Below are 23,887 nucleotides of genomic sequence, written 5' to 3'. Positions count from 1 at the left end.
TGTGGAAGCAGCAGTCCAGAAATCAAAAGATGCACTGCATTGGGCAAGTGTGCTGCAAAAGACCTCTTTAAAGTGTTGAAAAGCAAAGATGTCACCTTGAAGACTAAGGTGTGCCTGACCCAAGCCATGGTGTTTTCAATTGCCTCATATGCAAGTGAAAGCTGGACAATGAATAAGGAAGACTGGAGAAGAACTGATACCTTTGAATTGAGGTGTTGGTGAAGAATACTGAATACACCATGGACTGCCAAAAGAATGAACAAATCTGTCTTGGAGGAAGTATAACCAGGATGCTCCTTAGAAGCAAGGAGGGTGAGAGTATGCCTCACATACTCTGGACATGTTATCAACAGGAATCAGTCCCTGGAGAGGGACATCATGCTTGGTAAAGTGGAAGGTCGGCAAAAAAGAGGAAGACCCTCAACAAGATGGACTGACACAGTGGCTGCAACAATGGGCTCAAGCGTAACAACAATTGTGAGGATGGCACAGGACTGGGCAGTGTTTTGTTCTGTTGTACATAGGGTCGCTATGAGTTGAAACTGACTCAATGGCACCTCACACCACCACCACCAACAATAAATATTATCTTCATTAATGAAGCACTAACTTGTTGATTTCTGCCAGTCAGATAGGGAAAACCAAAAGATCCATTTTTATCTCTTTTTTGGTGAACTGTCCATTTCCTTTATCTATTTTTTCTTTTTAGTAAAAAAAAAAAAATCTTTTTATTAATTTATAGAAATGGCAGTGGGTTTGGTTTTTTGGTTTATTTCCATTATTAAAAATTCAAACCTAGTGATATGAATTGTAAATATTTTTCCTACTTCTGCGGCTTATCTTTTGTCGCTGCATGTTTTTTCCTATATAGAAATGTTTAATTTTTATGTAGTCATATTTACCAATATTTAAAGATTTCAGGTTGTGTCATATATTAAGAAGGGCTTTTTCTAGGCCAAGATTATACATATTCCATATATCACATAGATACTAAGGATGCAGTTTACCAAACTACCTACATGTTTTGTCCCTACTGCCTTAAGTTCCACAGAGCAGCAAATCTGCAGTGATGCTGTTTTAGTTAGTATACTATGAGCGCTGACTTTTCACACACATCCTAAATTCTCAGCATTAGCTCTTCAAATGTTTCATCTCTCTCTTCTGCTTCTGGGAAGCCAATTAATTCTTTGTTACACCAAATCATTCACAGTGAGCAAATTAATTTTCCTAAACTGCTTTATCTGTACATTGAGGATTATCATCAAATATATCGCACAGGTTTTTTTTTTTTTAATGAGGATTAAATGAGATAATGCATGGAAAACACTTAGCAGGCATGCAATAAGAGCTAACAATAGCAACGATGATGATAACATGAACAGGGAAGAAACAAACAGTTTTTGATGTGGTTTAAATAAATGCTTGAGGCTAAATAATCCAAATGTTGTGTTGTAACATAATGATCTATCATTTATTACATTTAGGATTACAGAAAAAAAGAAGCTCTAAATCAGTCTTTTGTTGAAAATGCAAAGAAAATGTTGGATACCACAAAGAAAGGTATTTATTAAATCAGAAAGCATTTGCCCCAATATATTGCAGGTATATCCATCTATCTATATCTATCTATCTATCTGTATCTCTATAAAAAAAAAAATTTTTTTTTTTTTTTTTAATGTAGTGCAACATTCAGGTGACTATCCTAAAAAAAATAAAAGAAGGAAGGAAAGGAAGGAACTGGAATCAGAGAAGGATCCAGAGAAAGGCAAAAGTCATGAGAAATGGGAGAGAGGACTGCCATAAGGGCAGACAAGAACAACTGGGATAATGTAGATTAGAAATAATAAAGGCTGAAAAAGGACATACTGGATATTTATATAATTTAAGGATGTAGATAAATCTTAGAAAACCAGGAATATCACCCAGCCTGAAGGAGAAACATTTCAAAACAAACACAAGAAAATATTAATTTTGTAGTATTGCTATGCCATTTTGGGGTGATATTCTTAGGCTCAGTTAGACACTAAGAGTCTCGAGACTACCATAGGCCACACCTGGCATCAGATTAATTTAAAAGGATAAAAAGATAAGAAAAATAGCATGCTTCCAGGATAGTCACAGGTGTTAGTTTTCCTTGGGAGTCCTCACAGTAGTCTCAGGGTTAATCTTTGGCCTGTAAATGACAACTCAGAAGCAAGAAAATAAGGTAGATGCAACAGCCCTCCCAATTTAGAAGCCATGTCCCAAACAGAAACCAAAATCTGTTGTGACAGTCTCAGTTTCTGGGTCCCTGCAAGGGACATATCCAGTTATAAGAGTTTTTTTCACTCGGGGAAGTCCAAAGCTATGGCTTTCCACCATGTATCAGTAGTTCACTCACAGTCTTCCCAGTCCAGATTCAGCCTACCACTCAAATGCCATTTTTATCATAGCAGTGTTGCCTGGTAACACAGCTGACGTTCCACCTTCATCAGATTTCCAGGGGAACAGAGCGAGAAGTAGCTTAATCCAAGGTCAATTTCTCACGCAGAAGGGCCAAAGGTTTTGTTAAATCTTTACTCACAAATATAATGCTTCTTAAATTCAGTACTCCCAAAAATGGTACTAGCAAGATGAAATAGAAATGACTTTGGACAAATCCATGATTAGCATGGCTACAGATGGATTTTCAGAAGTCATTAAGTAGCCTGTAAAGCTGTCTTTATAAAGAAAAAAAATTTCCTCCCTACATTATAACCCTTAAGACTGTTCTTAGGAATCAGCTATTAGGAAGAATGGATAAAGGAGCAATGGATAAAGGCTCTGCCTCAGCACAGCAGCTCCTGTTGTGGAGCTTTTCTTTGAGAGCCGGGACCAGAGCAGAAGGCTCAACCCCCCGAGAAGATCCCTGTGGACTCTTCACTTTTTCATGGAGGTAAAGCTTCCTCGGAGCCCTGGTGGCATAGTGGTTAAGAGCTCAGCTGCTAACAAAAAAGTCTGCAGTTAGAATCCACCAGCCACTCCTTGGAAACCCTATGGGGCAGTTCTACCCTGTCTTATAGGGTCGCTATGAGTCCGAATTGACTCAATGGCAATGGGTTTTTAAAATTTCTTTGTCTTTTTGCATTCTCGTCTCTTACCAAAGCATATATCTAAAATTAATTCTTGGACTATAAACTATAGTCTACCCAGCTGTCAAAAAGCATCTACCCTACAAAAAAGACAGGGATAACCTGTAATAGGTACTTCATGGATAATGTGTTTTATGATGTTATTTCACAAAAACGATTCTCAGCCGTAAAAGGATGACCTTATACCAATTAAACCCAGAGTTAACAAGGATATGGGGCCAGAGAAGAAGTTTTTGAGAAGCTTGACGAAGCTCCCAACAAATCCTAAATATTGAAAAATCTACATGAGAGTACTGGTTCATAATGGTGAGGATTTAATTATAGATAGACCTGCCTAAAAATGTGAAGCCTGCCTCTGAGAAACAAACATGCTCATCTGAAATGGTGTTTCAGCTTTATCTTTATTATACTGATGACACACCAACTCAAATGCCCCAATTCTGAAGGAAATCTAAGTGATGATATTACCTTAGGAAAACAGCAAGAGTGTGCATAGCAAGATATTACGCTACTGTTGCAACTCTTAGGTATACAGTTAAAGCAACTTAAGAAAAGCCAAAAGGAAAAAAAAAAAATAACCAAAACTGACAGCAAAGAATTCTTATTTCTGTTTACTTTGCCATAGATTACATACCAGTAATCATGAAACAGCAGTAATATGAAACAAATCAATAAAACATGTAGTTAAACTCACATGTAACGGTGTAGATTCTGGCATTTCACCAGCTGATAAATCAGAAGTATTAAAAGTCTGGAAGGGGAAGCTGGTTATAGCCCAAAGATGATTTCAGTTACATACCTAACAAGTATACAGGACTCTACTGGGATGAGAAAAAATTAACTTATTTTGGTAAACAGGCTTAAACGTCTTAAATTTGATCACAGTCTATGAGCCCTGGTGCCGCATGGTTAAGAGCTCGGCTGCTAACCAAAAGGTCAGCAGTTCAGATCCACCAGCTGCTCCTTGGAAACCCTACAGAGCAGTTCTACCCTGTCTTATAGGGTCGCTATGAGTCGGAATCAAATTGATGGTAACGGGTTTGGTTTTTTTTTTGTTGTTGTCACATATTGTTGCCACCCAGAAACAGAGGTTTTCACTCTAGAGGCCACTTTCTACCTCACCCTCCCCTCACCGATTTTGCCTAGCCTCTTTCTACCTCAGCATTTAAAACACCTGGCAGAAAGACAAAAAACACCCAGGCAGATAGGCTTATATCCCCCAGGGATTCAAACCAGTTCATTCCTATTCACCCCCCTGTTAAGAATGTGCATTTCCAGCCCAGATACACTGAATCAGAACCTACAGTTTGACAGGATCCCCAGGTGATTCTTATGTTTTGTCAAGACATAGATTTATACATAAGAATCAGCAGGGAGTCCTGACATCCTGACAACCCCAGGAGCCTGGAGAATTCTTATTTGAGGACACTGATCAGCCCAAGAGATACAATTTAAAGATACCGTCATTAGGGGACTCCCAAGCAAATGGCTACCTGATTAATAGGTGTTTCAAAGACAGGAAATAGCAGGGAAGAAATAATTTTAAAAAATATGATAGTTCTGAGAACAGGAGTCTCTAGACTGAAAGGATCCTCCAAGTGCCCCATGTAATTAACCAAGGCACAGCATCATGAAATTTCAGAACAGAAGCATCATGAAATAAGAACAGTTTCCAGAGAGAAAAAGTCATACGTAAAGAAGGAAAAACATTTTCAGATGTGAGAAATTACCAAAAAAAAAAAAAAAAAACTATTTCCCCTCCACCGCTTTCCCAGAAAGCAACTGAATGTATGTTCCACCAAAATGAAACCGTAAACCAAGAAAGAGGAAGACACAGGAGCCAAGGAACAGCTCAAGCCAACATGAGAGAGAGATGAAGAAAATTCTGAGGAGGATGTTGCGGCTGTGCCGGAGAGCCCGCTTACGGTCAGGCCAGGCCGGGGCAGGAAGAGAAGTCTCCAGGAAAAGAACGGCACCGAGAGCTTGACCATCTGAGAGGAATTTTAGAGTTCTGTCAGAAAGTCTGTAGCTGGGTTAGTAATAGGATGTTTATAACAAATATAGAAAAGAAAGACCTAGAATCCAGAATATATAAAGAATGTCCACAAATTGGTAAGAAAGAGTAAAAGAAAATAGGAAATCAAATGGTCACGAAAAGTGTATTATGCTCATCCTCATTAGTAATCAAGGAATTACAAATTAAAATGACAGTGAGATGGCCACTACATAACTGAAAAAACCAAGTGGTTATGAGGATGTGAAGCAATAGGAGTTCTCATACACACGGGTCAGAGTACCACCCTGTGGAAAAGAGCTGGTACGATACACATCACCAAGCAATTCCACTCTTAGGTGTATACCCTAGATGACAGCACGTACCTGCTCATGACAGTACATGTACAGGAATGTTCATAGCATCACTGCACGTAATAGTCCAAAATGCCGAACAATTCCAAATATCCATCCATAGTAGAAAGGATAACTGCAGTGTGATTAATTACTTCTGTGTGGGGCCTTTCCAGCCATGTCTTGTAACACCCAACCAGGTGACTGTGTGATAGGTTAACTGTGGCCTACCAAGGGGATCGGTCAGTTTTGCTTTAAAAGAAAGCCAATTCCAGGAGCCCACCACCACCCAGGAAGGAGAGATCAGCAGGAGAGGTCCAGCAGCAGAGACCCGGCAGCAGGACACGGCATGTTGGGCTTCCCAGTCCACAGAGAGAGAAAACTAAATGCCTTTGGGCAGAGACTGAGGGCCAGGGAGAGAGGTGCCTGAGAACATAGCTGGGAAAAGGCTGTCCTGATTGAAGAACTGTATCCTGAGTGTTCCTGAGCCTGAAACGTAATTGTTACTTCCCAAATAAACCCCATAATTGTGAGTATCGTTTGTGAGTTGTGTGTGACCATTGCAATGAATAATTGAACCCAGTAGAGAGCGCTGTGCGGAGGGATGGTTGGTGTCAGAATTAGCAAAAACAGCCGGGGAGAAGAGGCTCATCTGTTGATCTTGGTTCTCCTTCCCCCTTGTGGGGTTGGGGGAAGTCAGACACTGCCAAGCCATTTTCACAATGACTAAGATGTGACATATCCATATGCTGGTATAGATAGTATTTAGCACAGAAATAAACAAATATGACCATACCGCACACATGGATTAATCTTACCAACAAGGGTGTTAAGTGAAAGCCGCAAGGCATGGACCACTGCCTGACACTCCCGCTGTGTTTCCCTGTACGATGGCTACTTCCAGTCTTCTCCATTCTCCTACATATCCCACCTCACTCTCAGCAGATAATACAGCTTTCACAGAGAAACAGACAAAAATCTTGCTCCAATGAAGCTTATTTATGATTAAAATTATATACTTATACAGTAAAACCTGTGAGAGCTTGAACCTGTGTAAGGTGGAAACCTGTCAGAGAAGGAAAACTCAAATATTGTCCACTAAAATGAGTGATAGGAAAGTTGTAAGACTGCACCCTGTCAAAGGTGGAAGACTTGCAAGTCCCAAAAAAACAAGGCAATCCCATCGAGTTCCGGCTCTCACAGGTTTCACTGTAGTTGTGTAATAATTTAATTACTGAATATCTTCCTAAATATATAAGTAACACAAGGAAAGGGACAGTGGCTCCTTAGTTTACTCTTGGGTCTAGCACTGTCTATTGTATCGCTCATTTGATAAATATTTATGAAATCAAACTGGACTGAAAAACACTAATATAGCAATAGAAAATTTAGCAAAAAAATTTTTAAAATAAGGACATGAAGTGAAAGTTCACAGACCTATGAAAAAAGTTCAGCCACACTAGTAATGGAAGAAATTGAAGTAAAAATAATGAAATACTATTTTTGCTATAAAGAGACAAGTATTAAAATGTAACAGTCAAAGCTGTAAGAGTTGCAGTGACAGACCCTCTTGTAGATGGCCTGTGGAGGGATAAGGTGATACACAGATGCATAAACTGTACAGTGTTTCTGGAAAGCAATTTGGCAATATGTGCTGAATCTTGAAAATACAGATAACCCCTGACACAGTAAAATTCCAGTACTAAGACTCTGTACCAAACAAAAAAAGGTCAAGAAATGTGAGGCAAGATGAGCTTATAAACTGTTCATTAATTATGAATTAATGTGAAATATTGGAAAAAATAAAAAATGAACAACAGTAAGATAATGGCCAAATCGATTTTAGGACATCTACAAGTTATGAAAAAAAAATTTTTTTTAAGTTATACAGATACTAAAATGTAAGGTTTCCAAAAAGCTGATGATACCACAGAAAAATATGGATCATCTAAATAATATTAAGTAAAATGACAGAATACAGAACAGTATAAAGTATGATCTCAATTCTATTAAGTATGCTTGTATACCTCCCACCCCCCGCCACAGGGAATGCAGCAACTGTTAACAGCAGAACAGACTCCAGATAGAGTTAATGTTAAAAGGAGGACTCTTATCACTGTAGTTCTTATCAAGGTTTGTTAAATTAAACTTTCCTTGCTTTAATACTTAAAAAAAAGAACCGTAATAATTATGTCTATTTATACTTACCAAGTCAATATTTTGCATTATATCCTGAAATGATGGGTGAGTTCGAAATTGTTCAAAGAGATCTCGTTTGTAAAGCAGGGCATACACCAAGTTTGGGTTGTGGTGCAGAGAATTTGTCAGGCAGGAATTGATGATCTCTAACATCATTCGAATCACTTCTTCAATGACATTTAGGTCTTGCGCCTTACAAAGAAAGGAAACCCCCACAAAGAGTCAGTGTTTTTTCCTTGGGATCAAATTATCAGAATGAAAGCAATTCTTTTAAAATTATTACAGCATTGGAAAGATAATGCAGAAGAGGTAAATCTCTACATAATTAATTTTTTTCAAGAATCTTTAGAATTAGGTGTATCAGTTACTAAAGGGTGAGTTAAAATCTTTTGAACTTAGTACGGTGATAATCAGGAATTGCAAATAATAAATGATAGACTCACCAACTAAAGGTCAAGTTGGTGCTTACAGCCTCTCACTTATGTGGTCCTTATTCGTATTCTTGTCACTGTATCACATTAGACTGTGCCTCCATGTAAAGTGGTGGTAGGGTCTTACTGATCCCAAGAAAAGTGCCTAATTCATAATATTACTTTATTTCCCTGAACCATCATTTCAATCACTACATTTACAGATAAGTAGACTACGGTTTTGTCTCTCTTTCCTCAAGAGTTAACAGTCTTTGAAAAGCTGAACATAAAATAATTAAGACAGCAAAACTCAAAGTAGGCAATCAATGAATCTCTTAGAAGAAAAAGCTGAACATAAAATAATTAAGACAGCAAAACTCAAAGTAGGCAATCAATGAATCTCTTAGAAGAATAACTTAAAGCGCAAAGGTATGGGTAAATACAACAGACATTCTTTCTCCTCTTGAGTTTTCTAAATTATGTGTGATAGTCAAAGCAAACATCATAACATTTCCAATGAGGTTCTCCATACATAAAGAAAATATCTAAGGTAATTACAAACAGGGGAAGTAAAGGGATTTAAAGGAAGGTTAAGGTTTCTATACCTCACTTGAACCAGTAAAATGTCAATATTAGTAGACGGGACACATTATGTATGTATAATACCTCAAACAACCAGTAAAAATCTACACAAAGAGATACACTCAAGAATACTACAGATATACCTAAAAACTGTTCAAATAACCCACAGGAAGGCAGGGGAAAAAACACAAAAACACAGACAAATGAAAAGCAGGTAACAAACAGAAAATATCCTCATGCAAAGAAAGAATCTAGACACAGCTTACATTCTTCACAAAAATTAACTAAAAATGGATCACAGACCTAAATGTAAGATGTAAAGCTATATAAGAGAAAATCTGGATGATCTTGGGTTTAGTAATGACTTTTGGGACACAATGGCAAAAGCACAATCCATAAAATTGGTAAGTTGGACTTCATTAAAATAAACTGCTCTACAAATGACACTGTTAGGAGAATGAAAAAACAAACCACAGATGGGGAGAAAACATTTGCAAACCATAGACCTGTTAAAGGACTTGTATTTAAAATATACAAAGAACTCTTAAAACTCAACAATAAGAAAACAAACAACGCAATTACAAGATCTGAACAGAAACCTCACCAAAGAAGATATACAGACAGCAAAAAAGCATATGAAAAGATGCTCAATATCATGTCATTACTGCCAGTTGCTGTTGAGTAGACCCTGACTCGTGGCGAGCCCACGTGCGTCAGAGTAGAACTGTACACCGTAGGGTTGTCAAGGGCTGATTTTTCAGAAGTAGGTTGCCAGGTCTTTCTTTCGAGGCACCTCTGAGTGGACTTGAACCTCCAATCTTTCGATTAGCAGCTGAGTGTGATTAACGATTTGTACCATCAAGGGAACTGCAAATTAAAACAACAATGAGATACCACTAACGTGAGACAATGTGGCAGTCTGCTTCTGTAAAGATTTACAGCCTTGGAAACTCTGTGAGGTCGCTGTGTGTTAGAACTGACTTGATGGCAGTGGGTTTGGTTTTTGCTTTTTGGAGATACCACTACAGACCTATTAGAATGGCTGAAATACAAAACACTGACAAATTCAAATGCTGGCGAGGATGTGGAGCAAAAGGAACTCTCATTCACTGCTGGCAGGTATACAAAATGTTACAGCCACTTGGCAAGATAGCCTGGCAATTGAAAATGTATGTCCAAATAAAAACCTGCACATGAATGTAGCTTTCTTCCTATTTGTTAAATCCTGAAAGCAACCACGATGTCCTCCAACAGGTGAATGGATAAACAAACTGTGGCATATTATCCAGTGATAGAAAGAAATGAGCTATCAAACTATGACATGGAGAAATCTTAAATACGGAGAGCTAAGTGAAAAAAACCAGTCTGAAAAAGCTACATACTGTATGACCAGTAGTCACTGCCAGTCCTATTGGATGATGGCTGTATGTCACAATTATTCCCACAAGTACTTTCAAAAGGATTATTTAAAAAAAAGTCATTATTTGTTGCTGTTGAGAATATACACAGCAAAATATACACAATTCAATAATTTCTACTTGTATAGTTCAGTGGCACCGATTAGACTGCAAGTTGTGCAACCATTCTTACCCTCCTTTTCCTAACTCCTCCTTCCCCATTAACATAAACTCATTGCCTCCTAACTGACCCATAGGTCATCCAACCTAATCACTATTTGGGTGTGAGAATTTCAAATAGTATTTAAAGAAAGTGGTTATTTGATATTTTTTTAATGAAATTTAACTGAGGTAACATTTGTAAAGTCGTTAAAACTGCTGAAAACATGCTAAGTACCATGTAAGAGTTGTTTTGTTTTTTTAAGTAAAAACACACTATTAAAACATTTTGAAGGTGAAAAGATGATTTTAGACATTATTACAAAAAAGAACAAAAAGATAAATGCCTTTCCAAAGCTGCTAAACTAATACAATTACTGTAAGTACAAAGCGTTCAGAAACTCCATGTCTTAGTCTTAAATATATGCCCAAAATTCAACTTCTACTGATTTATAAAATGGATCCTCTAGGGAACACTGTATTGAAAAGTTGACTGACATTTATGTAACAAATTAAGGTCTGATAACAAAACACACTTTTAAAAAATAAGCCATGTCAAAATTAGCTTTGTCAGAGAATAAACCTGATGGTTCATCGATAGAACAGCAAAATATGTGTGGAATATTGTGTCTTTTTCATTGATGGTATTTTCTTTTTAGTACATACAGCTTCCGTTAAGAGGAATGGATGCCAGATCCAAAAAACTTTCTCCTCAAAAAGGCGAACATACTTTGTTTTATGGCAGAAAAATTTCAAATGTAAAAACGGGAACCCTGAGAAAAAGGATTCCACTTTCAGATGTTTCTGGTAGTATGTACACATTGGTAATGACAGCCCAGCAAATTCTATGCTAAGTAGTAATTTAATATCAAATGGACAAGCTGGCAGCTGTGGGGATACTCTACCTTGTTAACAGCGGTCACAGTTGCCTCTTATTATCTAAACTTTCCTTTTAAGAGGGAATTTATACAGATAGTTTCAAATCATTTATTTCTAGTTTTCTTAAGAGAAGCGTATGTATCTTGTTTGTTATTAGTTTTGGGGAGATTCCAAGAGAGTTATCTAAATTTCCTGCATTTTCAGCGGAAAACAAAACCTTCAACAGAATTAATGGGGCTTTGCCAAAGGGGAGTGGGGGGAGGGAAGCCGCTTTTTAAAATTAATGCGCAAATGGCCTTCAAAGCCAATCATTTGGCGATAGACTCTTGCTATCTTTACGTTAATGCACTGACGTACACACTGAAAAGCTTTGCACCCATCTCATTTCTAGCCAGAACTAGATTTATCTCAAAATATCAAGCTTCTGATAGAAAGAACTGGCTTCATGTTACGCTGCAAAATCGCAGCTGAAGAATAAGGCCTGTGAGCAAACGAGACAATGTGTAACTCTAACAGTGTGGTGGGACCAGGGGAGGGTGCCGAGGACAGCACAGAGCTATGTCGCCCTCATCTGCCACCGCCGTTCTTACGTGGGTATGTAAAACTGCATTGTCTGTTGCTTTATTCCTTGGGCAAGAGTCTGAATGGGGCCCATCAGCCTAAATTAGAACCCTGAGAAGTTCGTTATTTAAAACATACTGCTGTTAAGACATGGGTGGCAGAAAGGCAAGATAAACTGTGGCTGGTAAGGGGACATTGCTTACCTTGACATGGTTTTCAGATCTGGAGAACAGCCAGACAACTCAGAAAAAAGGAGTATTCTGATTGAAAACCAACTAGGTTGCGGGCCCCCAACAATCAGATTACCTCGGCAGGCCACTACACTGGGCAGAAAGTGGGATGCAGAGCATGGTTTTTGTTTTTGCTTTTTAAAATATGTCATCTTAAAAATTAGCGTTCACTTTCATAATATATTGGTGTTTTATTATGAAAACATATACCCCTCTGCACCCCATACACACACACACACACACATACAAAACGTCTGAGTAAAACAATGCACTAGAAAGATGTGTCAAAATTTTTTTGGGGGGGGGCTTCGACACACTACTGAGTGTCCTTGCTCATCCACCCCGATTTGAGATCCAAGAGTCCCAGTTCTGACAATAACTAGCTATGTAAGTTACTTAACCTCTTTGAGTTGCAGTTTTTTTGTTTGCAAAAACAAGTGCTTATATGATTTTAAAAATTCCTTCCTACTCTCAAGTCTCAGCTTCCATTAAAAAAAAAAAATTATTTTATTTATTTTTTACATAAGGAATGTAGAAAACACTGAATTTAGAAAGCATTATTTTGTCAAAGTAACAAAAAATGTAGTTAATGTATAAAATTCTTCAGAGTGGCCTCAACTGTCAGTAAAAGCTAGAATTTAGACTGCCCCATCACCTTGAACAAAATAATTGTGTGTTTTTAGAGTGAATAAAATAAAATTTTAAGAATAAAAGTGTGTAACGCTAAGTTTCAAAATAATCATTCTCTCAATCAAAGAATGTACTGATTTGTCTATAATTCATAATTTTCAATGTATGAATTTCACATTATATCCAAGTCCCCTTTTCTCATTCTTTCTTGGGAAGCAGAGTCAGTGATGCTAAGAGTGGCAGTAAGGGATCACAAACAGGGGAACTATAGCCCTGAGGAAACCCTGGTGGCAAAGTGGTTAAGTGTTACAGCTGCCAACCAAAAGGTCAGTAGTTCGAATCCGCCAGGCACTCCTTGGAAACTCTACCAGGCAGTTCTACCCTGTCCTATAGGGTTGCTATGAGTTGGAATCAACTCAACCGCAGTGGGTTTTTACAGCCCTGAAGCAGAAAAAAGGCAAAGCAGAGGCTGCTGCCAGTCAGTGGAGAGAGCTCTACTGGGTTCTAGTCCCAGTTTTGCCACGGAATGGGCAAGTTGTTTTCTGGACCTCTGGTCCACAACTGTGAAGTAAATGGGCTGTCTGGGGCAAGCAGCGAAGTACTGTAGAGGGTCAGGACTTGCGCTTCTGTTTGGGATGTGAAGCTGCAAAGAACGCTTCTCCTACTCTAACAATGAGAAGAAGTCTCAGACACAAGGGAGTTAGTTCTCACTTGCTCAAAAGCTCTTTTCCCCTTGGCCTCCACCAGGCGCTCGTGAGAAAAACCGGTTGAGGGGCAGGAGACTCGGACCCTAGTGGGGTCAGACTTGTAGAGGTGATTAGCTACTGCTGCAGGCAGGCACCAGGTCTCACCTGCTTCACGTAAGAGGAGTACTGATGGAAGTGTAACTGAAACAATTCATAAATATGTACTAAAAATCTTAAAAAATGCAAAAACTTTTTGTCTCTGAAATTCACGTTAGGAATTTCTCTTAAGGAAATCATTAAGACTGTGCCCAAGGATTTATCATGTGGATGCTTATTGCATGATAACAAAAAATTCTCGTTATCCCTCATTTTCTACTGCTATCATATGTACAAAGGTATTATCTCAAAGCCCTGCAGGTCAGAAGATCCAGTGGATTTGGCTGGTTCCTCTGCTCTGAGTTCTAGGAGGCCTAACTCAAGGTATCAGCTGGGCGGGGTTCTTATGTGGAGGCTCTGGGGAAGAATCCACTTCCAAGTTCATACACGTTGTTGGCAGAATTTTCTTCCTGGCTGCAGGGCTGAGTTTCCTGTTTTCTTGCTGGTTGTCTAATGGAGTCTCTGTTAGATCCTTCAGGCCACTTGTGCTCCTCATCATATTGCTTCCTCCATCTTCAAACCAGCAACTGCAGGTCAGGTCCATTTTAGGAATCTAATCTCTTCAACTTCCCCTTCTGGCATATCTCTTCTGTTCCAGCTGGAAGAAGTTCTCTGCTTTTAGGGGCTCAGGTGCTTAGAATCTGGGTAAGTCACTTTAATCTCCTTATCTTAAGATATGTAGCCTTAATTGGAGTCCCTGGTTGGTGCAAATGGTCCTCATCCTCCTTGTTAATCGAAAGGCTAGTGGTACATGTCCACCAAGAGGCTCTCTGATAAAAGGCCTGCTGATCTACTTAAGAAAAATCAGTGACTGAAAACCCTGTGGAGCACAGCTCTACTCTGACACGCAATGGGTTGCCATGAGTTGGAACAGACTAGACAACCACTAGTTTTTTTAACCTTAATTGTATCTGCAAACTCCTTTTTGCCATGGATACTTTTCAGGGGCCATAATTCTGCCTATCACAATCCCAAATGTCCGACAGTCGGTGATTGGTAAAAAAAATTATAGTAGATTTGGACAGTAAAATACCACAAAGCTATTATTTTTTTTTTAAACCAAATTCTGCAATCTGAAATCAATCAAAGGTAACAGTCAAGATGCACTGATAATCGCTGTGATTGGAAAGAAAAAGTTGGAAACAAAAAGGATTGGTAGTTGAAAAATATGGGCTTCAGACAGAAATGGTGCCAGAGATCACATCACAGAATTTTGCAAGACCAATAATTTATTCACTGCAGATATCTTTTTTCAACAACATAAATGGCAACTATACATGTGGACCTCACTGGATAGAATACACAGGAATCAAATCAATTACATCTGTAGAAAGAGAGGATGGAAAAGCTCAACATCATCAGTCAGAACAAGGCCAGCGGCCAACTGTGGAACAGACCACCCATTGCGCATATGCAAGTTCGAGCTGAAGCAGAAGAAAATGAGGACAAGTCCACGAGAGCCAAAATATGACTTCAGTATATTCCATCTGAATTTAGAGACCATCTCAAGAATAGATTTGACACAGTGAACACTAATGACCAAACACCAGAAAAGCTGTGAGACAAAATCAAGGCGATCATATGTGAAGAAAGCAAACGGTAGTTAAAAAAAAAAAAAAAACAGGAAAGAAAGAAAAGACCAAAATGGGTGTCAGAAGAGACTCTGAAACTTGTTCCTAAACATAGAGTAGCTAAAGGGAATGGAAGAAATGATGATGTAAAAGAGGTGAACAGAGTATTTCAAAGGGTAGCTCGAGAAGACAAAGTATTATAACGAAATGTGAAAAGACCTGGAGCTAGAAAACCAAAATGGAAGAATACGCTAGGCATTCCTCAAGCTGAAAGAACTGCAGAAAAAATTCAAGCCTTGAGTTGCAATAGTGAAGGATTCTAAGGGCAAAATATGGAACGATGCAGGGTGCATCAAAAGAAGATGCAAGGAATACAGAGTCATGGCACCAAAAAGAACTGGTCAATGTTCAGCCGTTTCAGGAGGCAGCATACGATCAAGAACTGATGGTACTGAAGGAAGAAGTCCAAACTGCACTGAAGGCACTGGTGAAAAAGAGGGCTCCAGGGATTGACACAATACCAACTGAGATGTCTCAACAAATGGATGCAATGCTGGAAGCACTCACTTGTCTATGCCAAGAAATTTAGAGACAGCTACCTGGCCAACTGCCTGAAAGAGATCCTTATTTGTGCCCATTCCAAAGAAAGGTGATTCAACTGAATGCGGAAATTATCGAACAATATCATTAATTGATCATTATTATTATCATACTTGAGTAAAATTTTGCTGAAAATAATTAAAAAACAGTTGCAACAGTACACTGACAGGAACTGCCAGAAATTAAAGCTGAATTCAGACGAGGACATGGAATGAGGGATATCATTGCTCTCATGTCAGGATCATGGCTGAAAGCAGAGAATACCAGAAAGATGTTTACTTGTGTTTTTGTTGTTGTTGTTGTTGACCATGCAAAGGCATTTGACTGGGTGGATCATAAATTATGGATAACATTGCAAAAAATGGGAATTTCAGAACACTTAATTGTGCTCATGAGGAACCTATACATAGACCAAGAGGCAGCTGTTTGAACAGAACAACAGGATGCTGCGTGGTTTAAAGTCAGGAAAGGTGTGCGTCGGGGTTGTACCCTTTCACCATATTTATTCAATCTGTATGCTGAACAGATAACTGGAGAAGGTGGACTATATGAAGAAGACTCATTTAGAGCATGTGGTATGCAGATGACACAACCTTGTCTGCTGAAAGCCAAGAGGACTTGAAGCACTTAGTGATGAAGATCAAAGACTACAGCCTTCAGTATGGATTACACCTCAACATAAAGAAGACAAAAATCCTCACAAGTGGACCAGTAAGCAACATCATGATAAAAGGAGAAAAGACTGAAGTTGTCAAGGATTTCATTTTACTTGGATCCACAATCAACACCCATGGAAGCAGCAGTCAAGAAATCAAATGACGTATTGCACTGGGCAAACATGCCGCAAAAGATCTCTTTGAAGTGTTAAAAAGCAAAGTTGTCACTTGGAGGACTAAAGTGCACCTAACCCAAGCCATGATATTTTCAATCACCTCATATGCATGTGAAAGCTGGACAATGAATAAGGAAGAGCAAAGAAGAATTGGTGCATTTAAATTATGGTGGTGGTGAAGAATACTGAATATATGATGGACTGCTGGAAAAAAGAACAAATCTAACTTGGAAGAAGTACAGCCAGAATGTTTTTCAGAAGCAAGGATGGTGAGATTCCATCTCATGTACTTTGGACACATTGTCAGGAGGGATCAATCCTTGGAGAAGGACATCATGTTTGGTAAGGTAGGAGGTCAGCAAAAAAGAGGAAGACCTTCAGCGAGATGGAATGACACAATGTCTGCAACAATGGGCTTAAACACAGCAATGACTGTGAGGATGGCACAGGACCGGGCAGTGTTTCATTCTGTTGTACACAGGGTTGCTATGAGTTGGAATTGACTTGACAGCACCTAACAATATTAAAATGATTTATCACCCAATTAACCTTGAAATGCATAAAAAAATAAGATTGATTGAAGGATACAGAGGTGAAAAGGTAGGCGATTAATAAAACGTTAACTGTAGAATCTAGGTGGTGGACATACGTACATTCACTGTAAAAATTTCTTTCTTTTTTGCATATTTGAAAATTTCCATAATAAAATGGAATCAGTCCAATGATCTTTCAAGAAAAAACAAACCAACAAGACGGACTTCAAACTGCACTGAGTAAAAATCTAAGTATTTGTGAGGATATTTCTAGTAAAACAGCAGGAAGTAAGCTTTTGTGTGAGGTTTATAAGGAGACTAAACTTCAAATAGCATTAAATGTCACTCCCCTTTATTTTTCAAATAATTAGCAAATTAACAGTGAAGCAACAGTGTAAGATGAACGTTTTTGAATCGTCCATATAAAAACCAAATAAAATCTTATGCTTGAGGCATTGTTATTTTTATTCTATTATATTTATTTTCAAAAGCTTCTACAATCATTAATAGATAAAACAAACACTGTTTTGATTTAACTACTTCTAGATGACAAGAAACAAACCTACCTTATGGTTCAACACAATTTGACATAACAGAATTCTCAGCAGATTGAACTGGACAAACAGAAATGAATATAAAACCACCACAGACGACAATGATTTAACAAACATCGAGAGTCCACGTCAGGGCACGCAGTATTGTCCCAGGCACGGAGAACAGGCACACTGTGTAGTTACAAAATCCTGACTAAGTTCATAAGGCAGAAGTATCTCAAAAAAAAAAGCTTCTTTCAAAGTATGTAAAGAATTTGGCATTTAAAAAAAGGGAACAAAAACCTGACATGTTATTGGTATACTTGGAAATAATATTCCAAATATAACAGAGGAATCCTGAACTTCAATGTGCACACCAAATATTATTTTAAGGGATTCAAACCAGGGGCATTTAATCCGAATGTTAAAGACACCCCAGTTTTATGGAAAATTGGTGAGATTTTAGTTGAGGAAATACTGTAGCACAGTAGTTAACAGCCCAGGCTCTGTGGTCAACCTGATTTGCCTTTGAATCCTTGTTATACTATTTACTGGTTACATGACCTTGGGCAAAATTGCCAACTCTGATTTCTTCATTAGCAAAACTCTTACAGTTGAGTGGAAATGAGATAATAAATATGTAAAACATCTACCCCAATGCCTGATACACAGTAGCAGCTCAAGTAGGAGGTCGTTCTTTCTACTGAAAGCAATGAAAACAAGTTTCTTGACACAGATACACTGGGGAGGTACATTAACTGTATCAGGCACTAAGACAAAAAAAGTAACTTTTTCTGACTTGCAATTTATGTCTATTTATTCAAAAGTGTTTCCATGACTCTGAAACAAACTAATATGTATTTTAAAATATTTATGTGCATTACAATGAAATGCTCTGAGCTATGAATCTTAGCTCTTATAAGAGCCAAAATGCTAATGTTATACTAAATGGTTAAAAAATGGTTAAGGCTCTCAGGAAATATTATGTTCAAAAATATCCCAAGTCAAACGCTGAAATACAGGGGACCCCTGATTGAAGGTAGCTTGATTTGAGACTCTCTGCATTACAATCATATTCCATAATGATGACCAAAGGTTGTATTTATTTATGGTTGTCTAATGACTGGGACCAATGCCTACATTTTGTCCAAATAACTGCCATTGCTGACGACTGGGTTAAGGTCAATGGCGACAAGGGTGACTCAGTCAGCTGCTACGATCAGAGCAAGGGACCAGTGAAGAAGTTGCCATGGAAACTGCCTATCGCCCAGCAATTACCACTCAAAAACTTTGGGAGGTAATCCTGTATTAAATTTGCAATTTATTTCTTGTTGCAGAAACTAATTTTAAGACCAGGTCCTTAGAGTAATGAAAAAACCCTCCTACAGGAAGAGTTACTAAAAACGATGTCTTCAGTCTATCGTCATTGGATTTATATTTTTAAAAGCCTCAAAGGCACCCCAAAGCATACATATAACTCGAATCTTATCTTCTTGTTATTGTTTGTGATTATATGATTATAAAATAAAAAAAAAAAAACCTTTTACTCATTGTAATCTATTTTTGTGTTTTTATAATATAAATTTTGGGAAAGGGGACTTAACATGTATAACATTTGTTTGAGTCTGACTTAAAGTGGCTCAACTTAAGACAATATTCTAGCAATTAATGCAGTCATGAGTTGGGGGCTGTCTGTCATTTTGATCTGTGGTGTCAATTTCTTCAGAAGAGGCAGACGCCTAATTTTATTTTCGTCTCAATTTTCTTAAAAAGAAGGTTTTAGAAACTACCACCAATATGTAAAAGTTCATACCAAAATAGGAAGAATAAAATACCCTAATTAGGATGAAGGAAACCCTTCCTTTACAAGTTAATATTAATATAGAAATACAGAAAAAGGCTATTAAAGGAGTCTCTTCAGTCAAGCTTTACTTGGCAAGAAGGAACGTGATCCCCTCTCCATTCCTTCCTTCTGTTGCACTTCTTTAGCCCTGTGTGCCTCTGAGTTGATTCTAACTCACAGGAATCCTACAATAGGACAGAGTAGAACCGCCCCATAGAGTTTCCTAGGCTATAATCTTAGTCTTTACGAGAGCGGATTGCCAGGTCTTTTCTCTCTCTGAGTGGGTGGTGGGTTCAAACTGCTGACCTTTCAGTGAGCAGCCAAGAGCTTAACCATTGTACCACTAGGGCTTCTTAGTCTACTTGTATCCATTTGGCCATAAGGAGGAGATTTTGTTATGAAGAAGATATGAAATGCAAAAGCAAAAGACATTTTAGGGTAATGAATATGCTGTAACAAGAAAACTCGCAAGTGCTACTATTATCATCAATGGCAATAAAGCTAAAATTCACCTGGTAGCATTTCTCAAAGTACAAATGTTTGTAAAAGGAAGTGATATATTGAAGACGCAGCTTTTTCTATAATGTGTGAACTCTTCAGTATTACTGTATGACATTTCTATTACCAGACTGTACTAAACTAAGTGACAGCCATGCCGTGGGCTCTACTATGACTGCAATGACAAATATCTTTCTGGACCTACCTCATGGTGGTGTTAGGAGAATGAGTTAAATAAAGCACTCAGAACAGTGCCTGGCACCGGGTAAGTAGTAACAGAAGGCTTTCATAGTTGTGTCCTCTTGAAACGGACAGAACATTGCGCCAGGAGTCAGCAGACCTCAGTTCTAGACCTGACTGTGCTAAAGCCGTCTGAGCTTGAGAAATTCTCTGGGCCACATTTCCTCTTTTGTTAAGAACAGATACTAACACTTGCCTACCTTGTAGAAGTTGTGAGGATTGACTGACGTGAAGGTGATTTGCTGGGCATTACAGAGATATGCGATCGACGGTGTAAATTAAAAGGGAACTTCTGCCTTTAACTCTAGAAGCTCTGCCATTCCCTAGTTTTGTTTGAATATAAGAAAAAGCATAGATAATTTAGCATCAGATAAAAGAAGTGGCAATTTAATGATAATCCTCTTTGGTTAGCTGTCTTGTAAATTTGTAAATAAGAGGCAGGGAGTTTCACTTTTTCTTTAAAAGAAAACTAGGCTTTCCCTAATGTTCATAGTCAGAGACGTTATCAGACACACACAGATTCAAGTGGGACAAACTGGACCTAAGGTATCACATGTGCGTGTATCACAGACGCAGGGTGCAACACAAAGTCTTTTGTAATGGATGTCATACGCTTAACTTTGGCAACGACTTAAACATACACAGCAGCAGTTGAAGAAAAATCTCTGCCACATTTCATAAAAGAAAGCCAATGATCAGTCAAAACTTTCCTGAAAATCAATTAGCTTTACCAAAAGAGCACACTGGGAATTAGATGAATGAGCATTCTTGTATTTCCAGGGAACAAGAAAATGGTAATAATCAATTTTAGTAATTTAACTGCCTTCTAAAAATGTGTCTCCAAGCAAATTTTTTTAGGAAGCAGTTTTCTCCTTGTATGTGTTTCATTTATATTTAAGAAATGTTTTAACCTTACTTGAACTAATTTACTGGTTATTATCCAATAGTCAGTGCAAATTCTAGCCCTTCGGTGTGTCAATAAGCCAAATAGAAGAATGATTATATCCTTCTTAATGACTTCAACTTTCTGTCAATTGAAATTTGGGAAAATTGGATGAGGAATCAGATGTCTTGAGCAAAAAGAATATGAAAACCGAAAGGCAGAGAAATAAAGGCACAGAGGGAGAAATTTAAAATGCATTAACTGTACACACAAAAGGCTGCAGTTACAAACTGCCTTTCACAAAAGATCTCAAAACAGCAACTATCTGAATATAAAGTACATCTCCTAGGAGCTTTGATAACAACAAGGATACCAAACACCTGTCTTGTATTCTGTGCTTCACTATAATTTACTAGCCATGGTAGGTCTGGTTCAATGTAATCTAGGCAGCTGGGGAAGTTTCATTAACTCCTTCAGGTTACAAGGCTAATTGATACAACTGAATCAATTCTCTCAATGGCTGCCAATTAGTGAAAATAATGTTTCAAGAAGAAACTGTCATTCACTTAACAAATGGTTGATTTTATGCCAAGGCACTGTACTAGGTGCTGGGGATGAGGCAGTGACCAACAGAACGATGTTGGCCTTGATGGCACTTACCGCCCAGTGGGAAGAACTGTGAAGTGTACTAAATGCTATGAGGGCCAAGAAAAAAGAGGGTGAATACATATAATTTAGACTGAGACCTGAATAAAAGAGCACAGGAGGTCCAATTTAAGACTCAACAGTATAATTATTTCAAGAGTTTCAGTCCAGTGTCATTAGAGATTTCCAATTAAATATGTAAGAATACCAGAAGAAGAAAATGCCTAATTGTGGAATGCATAATTTATCAACAGTTCTAGCCAGTCTCTCCTGAATTACCAAATATCAGACTATGGCTGTCTAGAGTGAGGGCGTAGATAAGCCTATCATTTTCTAGGCTAAGAATACAGACTATTTTCTTGGCTAAGAATAATATTAAATTTGGTTTTGAAAATGTTTCCAAATATTTATTGTATATGAGAGTTTGGTTTCCTGTTTGCATTTTTCTATTCTTTAAATGTTTGTTTTAATTTTAATCAAAGTAATAAATGAACATAGTTTAAAAGTAGAATACTGCTAGACTTAAAAAAAAGAGTAGTCCCCTGACTCATCCTTTCCTTCCCTAACTCCCACTCCCCAGAGGCAAATACTCTGGACCATTTTAGCTATTTCCTCTGGCATTTACCTTTGTATATGGAAATATGTCTATACTGCTATTTTTTATTTTTATAATTTTCAATTATCTACTGACTTCCTACTCCTGAAAACTGAGGTCCTTCCGTTTTTTAAATTAATTTTAGAATCAGCTTGTCAAGTTTTACTGATTTACTAAACAGTGAAAATAAGCATTTTTAAAACCACTGTACGAAGCAGACGACAGAAAAGTGAAACGAATATACCCCTAAGCTAAATTGCTGAAAGAAATGAAATCAAGAGATGAAACTAGGAATCTGAGAATAAGATCATGCTTCCAATGTTATGATTTGAGACAGCGGCAGTTAACCAAATCTCCTTGTCTCTGAATTTCTATCTGCAAAATGAGGCATGAGAACATTAACTTCTCATGCTTAGTTACAAGAGCAAAATCTGAGTCTCTGCAAGTGTGAGCATTTTCCAGAGTGCCCTCTAGAAATCCAATTAGGCCTCTCTTCACTGCACCCCATGGTCATTCCCTTTGACTGATAAATATATTTTGAAACTCTCAGAATATGATGTATCCTAGGTTGTTGTTTTTTCCCTTTTTCTTTTGTTTTCTTTTCTTTCTTTTTAAGAGTCTGGCATTCCCAATAGGCACAGCGGCCATCCTGCTGGCTTTCTCTCTTGCCCCTGTGCTATTACATTTAATTTGTCTGCTTTTATAACTCTGTACTTACGCCCACAGGCTTTTGAACAATGGGCACCCGTTCAATAAATCCAAGAAATAAATGACTTGATGATTGTAAGCGCTTTGAACTCAATAAACAGAAGGCTTTACATAAGTAATACAATAGTAAGGACACTAGGATGAAAGATTAAAAAGAAAAAAACAAAACAATTTAAAGCCCTTTCAAAAGCCTAACACGCAGACACACACACACACACACACACACACACACACACGTCGTCATCCTTGTTACGCAGGACTCATTTTCCTCATTTGAACTCAGGTCTTAAAACCTCTTCGTTTTTGTTTTTTGAGAGGAAAATAACAAGCATTTATGAAGGAAAAACACATTTCTATATGCCGTTAAAGAGTACTTCTTTTGAACCACGTATGGGATGAACACTGCAAAGCCTGTTACATAATGTAACATACTTAAATCTACCCTGCAATCTCATGGAAATAATATCAGTGCTATCATGAGGTCACTGAGAGCTTCCTATAACCTGAGTTGTGGGGACACACTTTCACTTCAGTGTTTTTTGCTTGGTTTATTCAGCATAAGTTAATTAAAAATCTGACAGACATATAGGTTTAAAGAAAATTAGTCAAGATGTTTAACTACGAGGTTTATTACCATGAGTTGTTATTAATAAGCCTAACTGCCCGTCAGTTCATCCTGTGTAAAATAAAGTCCATTTTCACATGCCCATATATCACCTCTGTTTTGGCAAATCTACTGGACACGTTTTAATTTTCATCTCATCATCAGTCCTCACTCCATACTCGGTTTGCTATCTCTTCCTCTGTAACATATCCCTACCTGATGCCATGCACTGCAGGTTTCCCTGGTCTCTTTCCTCTCCTATCAACTTCTAAAGATTGAGGTCCCTAAGAGTTCTGGACTGATCTTTCCTTCTCATGCTACTGTCTCTCTTCCATGGTGCTCTCATCCACTGCCACAACTCTAAACATCTTATTTATGCTGCCACCTATGTTTCCATCTCCAGCCTAGACTTCTCTGACTTCCAAGCCACTGTCATCTCTCACCAGGTTGATTAACT

General features: G+C 38.0%; 1 protein-coding gene across 7 annotated transcripts in view; it reads right to left on the bottom strand.

The window, feature by feature from the left end:
* The window catches only part of DYM (dymeclin), a 358,557-nt gene that overhangs the window by 62,833 nt on the left and 271,837 nt on the right, over nt 1-23,887 (bottom strand). For 6 of the 7 annotated variants that reach the window (XM_023543799.2, XM_023543797.2, XM_023543796.2 and 3 more), the window contains one exon: nt 7,665-7,847. In XM_023543799.2, the coding sequence (XP_023399567.1) occupies nt 7,665-7,847 (183 nt within the window). Of the gene's footprint in view, nt 1-7,664; nt 7,848-7,900; nt 9,515-23,887 lie in introns of those variants that run through there. The other variant, XM_064294539.1, reaches the window with a different exon arrangement.

This window comes from Loxodonta africana, chromosome 11 (genome assembly GCF_030014295.1).
Source record: "Loxodonta africana isolate mLoxAfr1 chromosome 11, mLoxAfr1.hap2, whole genome shotgun sequence".
Taxonomy (NCBI): Eukaryota; Metazoa; Chordata; class Mammalia; order Proboscidea; family Elephantidae; genus Loxodonta; species Loxodonta africana.
The sequence above is the reverse complement of the archived record's forward strand: the minus strand, read 5'-3'. Positions and strand labels throughout refer to the sequence as shown.